Source organism: Dasypus novemcinctus, chromosome 7 (genome assembly GCF_030445035.2).
Source record: "Dasypus novemcinctus isolate mDasNov1 chromosome 7, mDasNov1.1.hap2, whole genome shotgun sequence".
NCBI classification, from domain to species: domain Eukaryota; kingdom Metazoa; phylum Chordata; class Mammalia; order Cingulata; family Dasypodidae; genus Dasypus; species Dasypus novemcinctus.
This window is the reverse complement of record NC_080679.1, coordinates 115,017,620-115,029,746: the sequence shown is the minus strand read 5'-3', so window position 1 is coordinate 115,029,746 and position 12,127 is coordinate 115,017,620. Positions and strand designations below refer to the sequence as shown.

The 12,127-nt window shown below is 35.1% G+C and overlaps 1 protein-coding gene across 4 annotated transcripts in view; it reads right to left on the bottom strand.

The window, feature by feature from the left end:
• The window catches only part of ZRANB3 (zinc finger RANBP2-type containing 3), a 362,849-nt gene that overhangs the window by 99,615 nt on the left and 251,107 nt on the right, over window positions 1-12,127 (bottom strand). For all 4 annotated transcript variants that reach the window (XM_058301088.2, XM_058301086.2, XM_058301085.2 and 1 more), the window contains 2 exons: window positions 11,797-11,968; window positions 10,500-10,634 (listed from right to left, as the gene is read on the bottom strand). In XM_058301088.2, the coding sequence (XP_058157071.1) occupies window positions 10,500-10,634; window positions 11,797-11,968 (307 nt within the window). The remainder of the gene's footprint in view (window positions 1-10,499; window positions 10,635-11,796; window positions 11,969-12,127) is intronic.

Sequence of the window (12,127 nt, the reverse complement as noted above, 5' to 3'; positions counted from 1 at the left end):
TGGTTGGGGAAAATACTTTGTTTAGTAGTAATATTTTGACAATGTTCTTTAATCATTAGTTAAAAAGGTTTAAAAACAATGCAAGTTATTGGTGGTAGGGTGAGATGTTGTATACGTTTGCTTGATGTTATATGTTTGTTTTTTAAGTTCACAACTATTATACACTTATTGTTTATGTATGTTTATTATGAGTGATATATTTTGATTAAAAAAAGTTAAAAAAATATGCTTAGAACAGCACTTGGCACACAGTAAACACAGTATAAGACACTATTATTATTACTATAGCTCTCTAGTCAGTTGCAAAAACAATTTCAACCTTTTCCACTTTTTTCAAAATTAAGAGCTAATGCCTTCTTGCTGAGTGTCAAACTTTGCACTGCCCAGAGAAAACAGAATTAATCATCAGAGAATTCCATTACCTTTTTTTCTTTTCCTCATTCCACCTCTTTTCCTGTCACAACCAAAGAGGCAACTCTCCTTTTCTTTATGGCAACTCCCTTGTGATTCCAAACTTCTGACACCTCAAAAACCTTATACCACTCTTTCTTCTCAAGTGGATATTTCCCCAAATTTAATAAAGCCTTTCTCCATTCTACTTACCCTCACATGGTTAGAATACTATCTCGTTCCTCCTCTGAAACTGAAAACATTGTTTTATTTGTATTTTACCAATTACTTCTGAAAATTCTAATGAACAGGAGGGAGACTGCTCCCAGTTCAGTGCCAGAAATCTTTACCTGAAATTCAGAACTGGCACAGGAAGAACCACTCTTTAATCTCATATGAGCCAAGATGCTATGTAGCAGGGAATACTGCAATAACCTCAATTTATCTCACTGTATATTATAAATAGGATTCTACCTGTGTTAAACTGCTGAGGCAAATAAAGAGAGAATACACTTTGTGCATAAAGGACACATGTTAAGGCAATTTTCCTTATGGAAAGTTTCTAAGGCACAAGGAATGCTGCCACCCCCAAAGTGACAGTAAATTTTAATTTTGGGTTGGTTTTAATCATGGTCACAGAAAAATAGCTAGTACTCCTCTTAAAATGGGTTTCTCTAAAAATGAGACATGGTTTTAATATACCTCAAAATAATTGGGAGTTGGCTAAACCATACGTACTACGTACATCTATTTCTTTTCTGACAGAATATCAGTGATCCTAAATCTAAAAAAACAGCTCATTTCATCCATATTATTCTGAATGAATATTATGAAACAGTAAAAATAGCAATATAGAAGAAGAAAAGTAATTTTCTTAATTATCTGAGATCCTCAGTTACTGTGATTTTTTCATTAGTAACTGATTATTCTAGGCTCACTTCCTTTGTTTACTATTTATCATACTAGGCATTTCAGAACTATCTGAAAAAGAGTTCTCAAATTAATAACGTAATAATAAAACTAAGGAGAAAATAACATACTTAAAACTTATGTAGCTTCTGTCTTCCTAAGAAGCACAAGTACCTATTTATTTTCTACCCTTGCAGGAATCTCAAAAGCTAGACAGGCATAATTGTCAATACCATACTTTTATTGTATATCACTGTAAATATCAAAATTATCATATCAATATGACCTAATTTGCTGTTACAACCAAATCTGAAACACTACTGTCTTCTCATCTGCATAGAAGGTATTATAGGCATAAGAAAAGAAAAGATTATAGCAGAGAAAGAAATCCTGGAGATCTATAAAAATAGGTTCAATTTGAGACACATTTGCCTGGAGGGCTTTCTTTCTGCCTGGAGCAAATGAAGAGGACAGATGACCCTGTAGAGGTCCTTTTTAGGTCCATTACTTTCTAACTACAATTAACTGTTAAAATAGTCACATAAATGGATACAGAAAGTATTCCGTTTCTCAGAAGATCAGACAAGAAACAAGATTTTATATTTTATACATTCGAGTAATAATTTATATTATGGAGCTACAGTTCTTTTGTTCAATACAAACTACAGATTATGAAAAAGTCATTTTACTGTGGGTAAATAGTTGAATATTTATTTTACTTTCTCCAATAGACACCAAGGAAGCTAGGCAGTAAGTTGATCATAGTGGTTTGTGAATCAGTGGTTGTTCAAAACAGGAAGCAGACAAACTAGCAACCAATTAACTATCTGTGGTATTTCAAAAGTTCATTTTATGAATTGGATTGAGTGGATTCTGCAGCACATTTTCCTTCAGAAAATTTAAATATAATATATAACTAGCTATACCTCCCTGAAAGCCTAATTAATTTATAAATTAGGTAAACTGAATTATTTACAGTTACTATAGACTCTTCATTATCGGACACCAATACTGTTTCTGGGGGAAAATGTATTAAGAATTTCAATTTGGAAATGCCATTTACTAATTATTTCTGGCTACAGCCTAGGAATAGGAGCAGAGTTCCAATTTACATAGGTGGTTGAAAGAGATTCTAGCAGAAAGGGAATGAGAAATGACTAAAGACTTCAAGAAATTGGGGTGGGAGGGATTGGCCTTCTGTAGCCATTAACCTTTGGAAACATGCAATCTGAGAGCCACTGACTTTTCATGTCTTTTTTTCCTTCAAGATCCTAGGAATTAGGAGGCAACTTCTCATTGACATATTAAAACCTTTGGCTTCTAACCAGGTTTCTCATCACAGATAGGAAACTCTCTAAAAGGTTTTCATAAATATTCTTCTCTCTTAAGCAATCATTTTATATTTGGTATTAAATGCAAAGAAAGGTAAGCAAGCAAACAAACAAAAAACGAGATAGTTATTAACTCTAAGAAAAACAGCAGCTGTCAAAGAAAGGAAACGTAATTTTAGCTCAGAAGTGTTTAACAGTCAATATACTGTGAACAATTAATACTTATCAAACCAAAATTTATGATACGGGAAGATGGAGCAGAAGGAATGTATTGCAAATATTTTCTTCTAGTCTGAGCCTTGCATTTTCATTTTCATAATGGTGTCTTTCATACATCATATGCCTTTTTAAACACAATATGTTTTTTTTAAAGATTATTTACAGCTCCCCCCCCCCCCCCCCCGCGCCATTGTTTGCCGTAGCCATCTAGCCATCTACTCTCTGTGTCCATTTGCTGTGTGCTTTCTGTGTCTGCTGGTCTTCTCTTTAGGAGGCACAGGGAACCAAACCCTGGACCTCCCATGTGGACGAAGTGCTTAATCACGTGAGCCACCTCAGTTCCCTGGTCTGTTGTGCCTCTCATTGCCTTTCCTTTGTGTCTCTCTTGTTGCATCATCTTGCTGCATCAGCTCTCCACGTGGGCCAGTACTCCTTCACTAGGCAGCACTCCCTCACAGGGCAGCACGCCTGCGCGGTGCCAGCATTCCTGCACGGGGCAGCACTCCTGCGCGGTGCAGCATTCAACATGGGTCTGCTCGCCACCCAGGCCAGCTGCCTTGCACTAGGAGGCCCTGAGCATCGAACTCTGGACCTCCCATATGGCAGACAGGAGCCCAATTGCTTGAGCCACATCCACTTTCCTGTATTTTTTCTTGATGTTAGAGGAACAGCATTTGGTCTTTTACCATTAAATATGAAGTTAGTTGTAATTTTTCACAGGTGCCTTTTATTGGGTTGAAGAAGTCCTTTCTACTCCAGGTCAGTTCAGAGGTTTTATCATGATTGGAGGCTGAATTCTGTCAAAAGCTTGTATTGGGATAATTATATGGTTTTACTTTTTTACCTTTTTAAAATAGTGAATTTCAGTGATTGATTAATCCAATGTATACCAATCGTAGATTCTGGGTATAAATACTTTTAAAAAACATATTAGTAGATTAGAGTTGCTAATATTTTGGTAAGGATTTTCACATCTATGAGGGATGCTGACCAGTAGTTTTTTCATGATGCCTTTGTCTGGCTTTGGTATCAGGGTAATGCGGTTTCATGAAATTAGTTATTAGGTGTTTCTTTGTCCTATGTTTTCTGAAAAAGTTTTTGTAAAATCGGTATAATTTCTACATGAAATGTTTGAATTTAGCAGTGAATCCACCTAGATCTGGAGTTTTCTAGATGGTTTTAAATTATGGATTACATTTCTTTAATTGCCATAGGGCTATTCAGATTTTTTATTTATTCTTGAGTCAGCTGTGATATTTGTGGAATTCATTTATTTCCTCTTAAGTTTTGTTGATATAAACTTGTTCATAATATTCCCTTATAATGCTTTTAATCTTTAAAGGGTCTCTAGTGATGTCCCTTCTTTTATGCTGATATGAGTAATCAGTTTCTCTAGTTTTCCCTTGAGGCTTAAAAATTTTATTCTTTTCAAAAGACTAGCATTTGGTTTCACTAATTTTCTCTTTCATTGATTTTTGTTCTTTTAATTTCTTTCTTCTGCTAACTTTGAGATGAATTTGCAGTACTTTTTCTGGTTTTTGAATAGGAGCATTTTATTGTTGATTTTTGCTTCTTTTCCAATATGAACATTTAATGCTATACATTTCCCTTTCAGTATTGCCTTAACTGTGCTTGACAAATATTTTTTTCCATTTCCTTTCAGTTGAATATATTTTCTAAGGTCCCTGTGGTTTCTTCTTTGACTCACTTAGAAATTAATTTTCAAATATCTGGGGATTTTCCAGGTACCTGTGGCAGTTTGAGATCATTTTATGAATATTATAGGGAAAAATTATGTTTGTAAACTAATCTATTCCTCTGGGTGTGATATCCTTTGATTGCATTAAATGCAGCTGAGGGGGATTTGATTAGACTATTTGTTAAGACTGCTTTAGGGTTTTTGATTTGACTGTGTCAGTAAGATCCCTAGCCCCAGTGTGGGTCTGATATAAAGGAACTCATATGGACAGACAGACACAAGAAGAGAGAGTGCTGTCATTTTTCACCTGCCATGTGAAAAAAGGGAGAATGCTCAAACAGTTGAGGCCCTGAAGAGAGATGAGTCACTTGCCTGATAGCTTACCAGTTGAAACTGGGAAGAGAGCGGAACAGCAGAGTCTGATATAGGAGACCCAGAAAGAAACAAGCTCTACGCCAGGAGAGAGAGGACTACATTATCACTTAAGCTGGAAGCCCTAAGAGGAAAGGGTGAGGCTGGAGGGGAAGGCTGAAACCTGGGCAGAAATCAGCAGCCATCTTGCTCCACCATGTGGAAACACACCAGAATCAACAGTGGCTGACTCTGGTGAAAGCATCTCTGATGGTGCCTCAGTTTGGACCTTTCATGGCCTTAGACCTATAGGCTTTTACCCCAAATAAATCCTATTTATAAAAGTCAACAGATTTCTGGTACTTTGCAGGAGCACCCCTTTGGCAAACTAATACACTATCTTTCTGTTAATGATTTCTTGTTTAATTCCATGGTCAGAGAACATTTGTAGGATTTCAGTCATTTACGTTGGTTGCTGAGTGTGCCTTGAGCACTTAAAAAGAATGTTAGAAGTATTCTTTTGTTGTCAAAGTGTTACAGACATCAATTAGATCAAGTTGCTTGATAGTGTTGTTGGGTATTTGATCTCATTATTGATTTTTTTGTCTCCACTTACAATTTTGGATTTATCGTTTCAGTTCTACTAGTTTTTGCTTTATGAAATTTAAAGCTCTGTTATTAGGTGCACACAAATACGAGAGTATGATGTCTTCTTGACCAATTATCCTCTCTGTCATATAGAATGCTCCTTTTATCCCTGGTTATATTCTTTGTTTTTAAGTCTACACCATCTGGTATTGATACAGCTGCTTCAGCTTTCAGTATTGTTTGCATGATACACATTTTTTTTTATAATATACTTTTTAATTTTTTTAAAAAAGATACTTAGATTACATAAATGTTATATAAAAAATATGGGGGATTCCCATATACCCTGCTCACTACTCTTTGCATATTTTCCCACGTTAACAACATTCTTCATTAGTGTGGTACATTTGTTACAATTGATGAACACATTTTGGAGCATTGGCACTAAACAAGGATTATAGATTACACTGTAGTTTATATTCTCTCCTGCACAATTTGATATACCTTTTTTATTCCTTTTATTTTTATCCTCCCTTTTAAGAGGTTTACTTATAGACATCATATAGTTTATTCAATTTGGCAATTTCTGCCTTTTAATTGGTGCGTTTAGATCGCACACATTTAATGTAATTATTGATAGAGTAGGATTTAAACTTCATAACTTGGTAGTTGTTTTCCATTTGACCCAACTGTTCTTTGCTCCGTTTTCTTCTTTTCTTGCTTTCTTTTGGATTTAGATTTTTTTCTGCCATTAGATTACTTTATCGTATAAAGTACCTGTTTTTTGTTTGTTTGTTTGTTTGTTTTAACTCTTGGTCATTCAGTTTTATTTTTAGTGTTCGGTTTTGGTTCCCCAAGAGCTGCATGTGTGATAGTCTTGACCACCTAACTGGGGCCCCTTGTGGTCTGGGAACTATGAGCAGGATTCCTTTCAGAAGAGCTGAATATAGAAGAATCATACTTAAATTTAATACCAGTGGAGAAGGCCCAGGCTGAGGGCAGGAAGAGGCCTTTTTAAAAAACATTTAATTTTGAAGTAATTTTACAAAAATAATATAGAGAGTTCCTATATATCTTTAACCCAGTTTCTCCTAGTGATAATTACTTACATTATAAAAATTGTGAAACTGTCACTGGTACAATAATATTAACCAACTTACAAATTTTATTCATGTTTCCCATCACTATAACTCTTACTTAAAAAAAGTTGTGAAAATAGAGTTAAACTGTCAATAAACTTTTGAAATCCATGATTTTCACTCAACACAATGCCTTTGAGATTCACCCAAGTTGTTGCATTTATCAATAGTTCATTCCTTTTAATTGAGTAGTCCATTATATTGATATACTGCAGCAGTTTGATATTATTGATGAATTCCAAAAAAAAAAAATATTGGATTATGTTTGTAAACTGATCTTTTCCTCTGGGCATATTAGATTATATTGGATTCACAGGTTTACATGATTAGGTAATCAGGTAAACCTCTTGTGCCAGTAGGGCATTCAGATAAAAGGCACGGCAAAATACAGAGCTGTGGGCTTTTATTGTTGGAGTTTTGATGTTGGAGTTTGATGCTGAAGCTGGAGCCCTAAGTGGGGAGAGAGAGCCATTCGCCTGATAGTCTACAGCTGACCTTGTGGAGAGAGGCAAAGCCTAGAGAGCCTCATATTCTACAGCTGACCCTGTGGAGAAAACAGAGGAGCTGAGCCCAGAGGAACCCAGGAAGCCTGAACCCTTGCAGACATCGGCAGCCATCTTGCTCCAACATGTGAAAATAGACTTTGGTGAGGGAAGTAACTTATACTTTTTGGCCTGGTATCTGTAAGCTCCTACTCCAAATAAATACCCTTTATAAAAACCAACCATTTTCTGCCAACCTTTGGCAGACTAATACATATACCATATACCATAATTTGTTTGAAGACTATTTCCAGTTTTTTGCTATTGCAAATAAATTTGTGTATAGGTTTTTGTGTGACTTCAGTTTTCATTTCTCTAGGATAAGTATCCAGGAAACGTAGAATTTTTTTTTATGATTCCATTTTATCTCCAATAAATCAAATGAAGAAATTTTGTTACCTTTGGTATTATGATTTTTTATTCCTAGCATTTCTTTTTTTTTTTTTTTTTACCATAACCTCAAGATTTTATTATCATAACAAAAGACAAAGCTTAGAACTGGATCACTTGGTCCTTTCTCTTCTTGTCTCCTCCCAGTTTCAAGAATTTGCATCTCTTAATAGCCAATATCTCTTAGATCTGCAGTTGGGACCAATGCATTCAAGCCTCAGCACAATTTTCCTTGTAGTTTTAGCCTTCTTCTGGAAAATTGGCTTAGTCTGTCCACTGTAGCCACTCTGCTTCCTATCGTAAGGACGCTTTCCCTGGACTTATAGAGAATACTTGCCCGTCTTGTACTGTGTCATTTTGTGGGGATCGTGTTTGCCGTACCTCTTACAGAAAGTCCAGCACGTTTTAGGAACGTTCACTTGTCTGGGTGAGCGTTATCAAACAGCATGAAAAGAAATCTCCATCTTATTCTTATGCTTTCCATAATTTTTCCAAAATTCCCCATTTTTCCCATGAATGTTGTATACTTTAGCTATTAGATCCTTGAACATATTATTCATAGTTATTTTAAAGCCCTTTTACAGTTCTACAACCTCGGTCATCTCTCCCTCTGGCTCTATTGATTGATTTATCTCTTGACAATGGCTTTTTTGTGTAATTTTTTATTTTTAATGCTAGAAATTGTATGTAGAAGAGCAGAAGACTGATATAAGTTATATTTATGCATCAAAATGGGCATAGTTCTTCTTCTACCAGGGGACAGAAGTCAGTCTAGTCAGTACTGACTTTAGGTTTTCTTGTTACATGTACCTTCAGTGCACCAGACTTCAAATTCTCCCAGTTATAGGATGCTTCTGCCTTGTGAGAGTATATGCCAAGGACTTTTCTAATTTTTCCTGCTGCACTCTCAACATATCAGGATCCCATGCATGCATCCATTATAAGAGGTGTTCTTTCCACCATGGTAGACAGATCTTGTTTCTCAGCGTTAGGTTTGAGGTCAGGGCAGGAGATCTCTTGAGACTCCTGGTACCTGCTCAGTCTAAGGCAGGCCTTTGCAGGTGAGCCTTGGGAGTGGAACTTCCTTGCTGTTCATGACCCTCTGTGTTGTGGCAGATACACTATGTCTTGTAGCTGTGGGTGGTCCTGGGAAGCAGTGAGGTTCTTGTCCCTCCCCAACATTAAAAATATATATTTTTATCAGCGAAGGGGTCTGAGTCCAAGAGGGTTTTCTGCATAGCCATCAGTGGTAGAAAGTTATTCCTTCTACCTCTCCCTTAAAAGCAGGATCCTGGCCTGAACTTTGAAGGTGGGAGCTTTCGGCTCCTCCCATAGTGGCTTAAGGCTGTGTAGTGTGAGAAAAGGGTCCTGGAAGTGAGAAGGATTTTTGTGCCTGAGCTCCAATAATTGAACTTTTTCTAACCTCCTCACTAGCATCTGGTAGCAATGGGAAAAAAGCTTGCAAGTGTGTACCCCGTGTATTGAGGATCCCTGTTGTTTGAATTGTCATGAAAGCCCACACTTTCATGGCCAAATGATTTTGACAAGGGTGCCCAAGTACATTAAATGGGGGGAAAATAGTCTCTTCAACAAATGGTTGTGGAAAAACTGGCTGTCCTGTGGCATTCTGGGGCAGGCTCCAGAGATCCATGGTCCTTGGCTTTTCTGTCACATGGCAATGCCTCTCCTGGCTTCTCCGTTCTGCTGACTTCCAGTTTTTGGCTGCTTCTCTTACAGCTTTCTCTTTATGTGTCTCAATTTCATTCCGCTTATAAAGGACTCCGATAACAGGATTAAGACTCATCCAGATTCAGTTGGGCCACACCTTAACTGAAGCAACCTCATCAAAAGGTCCTATTTATGATGGGTTCATACCTAAAGGAATGGATTAAGTTGAAGAACATGTTTTTTCTGGGATACATAGCTCTGCACCAACAAAATAAGCTTAAGTTGATAGGTCAATGAAACATGACCAACTGATTTTTTGATGAAAGTGTCAGGGTCATCAATGAGGGAAAAATAGTCTTTCCAACAAATGGTGCTGGAAAAACTGAATATCCATTAGTCATATCTACATACATTTGTCAAATCTCATCAAACTACATTTTAAAACAGTAAACTGCACTGTATGTAAATTATACCTCAACACACCTCATACCTTTAAAAGTATGTTAAGGGTGATGGAAAAGCTTAGATAAGGGATGGTGGTGATGGTAGTAAAATACTGCAAATGCTATTAATGCCACTGAATTGTATGCTAAAAGGTGATTTAAATGGGAAATGTTACAATATGTGTGTGTGTGTGTATATATGTGTGTTACTGCAATTAAAAAATATAAATACCCACCCCAAATTTATGTTATACAAATTTCAGAATTGGAAAGAGATGATACTCATTAGCATTTACAAGTTCTACTATGCTGGTTACAACAACAAAGAGCATAGGATGACTTTACTTGACAGTCACACTGAGATTTAAAAACTCTAACATCTTCTGATTTGCACATTTAGAGAAAGAGAATGTGAACACTTCTATCTCATTACGGAACTATAAACATAATATTGATTGAAAGTGGTTGACAAATTTTAAAAAGTTATTTTAGTAATAATACAGTGAAACCATGGAAAAAGCTGATAACAAAGTTGGATATATATATGTCCTTTAAATGGGAATATGTAAAGCATATACCTGCCCTCATAAGAAAGTACCCATATATTGGAAGGGATCAATAAATGACAGATATAGCAGAGTTCATTATAGTGAGGTTCATTATTCTCTTGTTTACTTCAAGCATGTCTGACTTTTTTGAAAATAAAGGGTTAAAAAATTAAATGTCAAAGATATGTTTCATTAGGCAAATAAAGCTGTTTACATAAAAACATTAAAATACATTAAATATCTTGCATCAAGAAAAATATATGATAGCCCAGCATTGAGTACCTTGGCAATAGCAGTTTGTTTAAACATGTGAGTAATCAATCCCATGACTTGTAAAGAGTGGCTACTAGTCTCAGTGGCACCTGAATTAGCCATCCTCATTAATTTCTCCCACTCTTCAAGACTCGTATTCAGTTCCTATGTGGGAGAAAAATAAAAGTTTAGAAATACAGTATAAAGAACAATTAACGCAATAGTGAATCATGTCCTACTTTTTTTTTCTGTCTGGAAAAACATTAAGAGAAAACAAAGGAAAGAGGCCAAAATGTTCATTTAAAAACTCAAAACAGAGGTAAGTCATTCACATGTTCATGCCAATTATATAACCCAATGACAGTCTGAGAGTAGAAATAAAGCCCTTTTTGTTAACATCATAAATCAAAGAATTAGTTTCTTCTTAAGGAGAAACATTGTAAAAGTAAATATAAATAATTTAAATACATAAAATAGCAGGGCAGTGAAAATGTATATAGGAGAAAAGTATTTTTACAATAAGATATGATTTTATATAAATAAACCTCAAGAGCTGAGGAATACTAGTTAAATAAAAATTTAATATAATCATGTATTGACTCTTTTACTTTTCTTTTTAATCTTAAAATAGTAAAGAAAACCAGATCCTTATTTTAGAAATAACATACTGCTCAACGTTTACAAAATGCTTATTCTACGCTTTGAAGACAGAACAATATTATACTCTTTGTAGGGAAGGCCATGTCCAGATTTTTTAAGAAATTTCAGAGATTATTTAAAGTACTATACTTCCAAAAGTAAATGAAGTTAAGGATTAGGTAAAATATACTTTTGGATACTTGTTATGATGAATTTCGCATCTTAAAACATAACTACAGAGTTTTATGATTTCTAGAATAGGGCTACATCCAAATTATTCCAGAAACAGCTATATATATGTATAAATATATATATATATATAAAAATAAGTCCTGGAGCAAAAAAATGCAACTTCCCTTGTTAATGTTTGGGTTTCAAAACTTATATACTTCAAATTCTTAATACTAAATCTAAATGTTCTTTGTTGCAATTGAAGTATTTTTCCTGTATTCAGCAGAAATATTTTTCATCACTAATACACTATATTCTTTCACTGACTTGATGACTAAAATGAAATTCTTGTTGCTTCCTTCCTGAAATGATACAAAGCAAATTTACAAGCGCTATTAATTAAACCTATTTTAAGTAGCACACTCTTCCTTCTGTAAAATATGAAATATGTATAATCTTTAATAGTATACTTTAAAATGATCTTAAACATGACTTTAAATCAAACAAGGGTTCTCACCTTGGCTGCTACTGAGGGAAGATCAAATGGAATACGCTGTCTGATTTTAGGGGGCAGCTGAGTTAAAACTTCATTTTTTAATCTTCTAATCATTATATCACTTAACAGCTGATGAAGTTCATTAAGATTTGATGCTCCTCTACAATCCCACTGAGGTCTTTTACCAAAATATCTATAAATATGAAGAAAAAACATGTGGAAAAGCTGAAAGAGTAAGAAAACAATTTATCTGGTATGCACCTCCTTTTAATAAAGGATCTGTTTTTACTATTATTTCTGAATACAAATTAGTTTCAAAAAGTTCACCCTGAGAAACAATAGTGAATAAGAT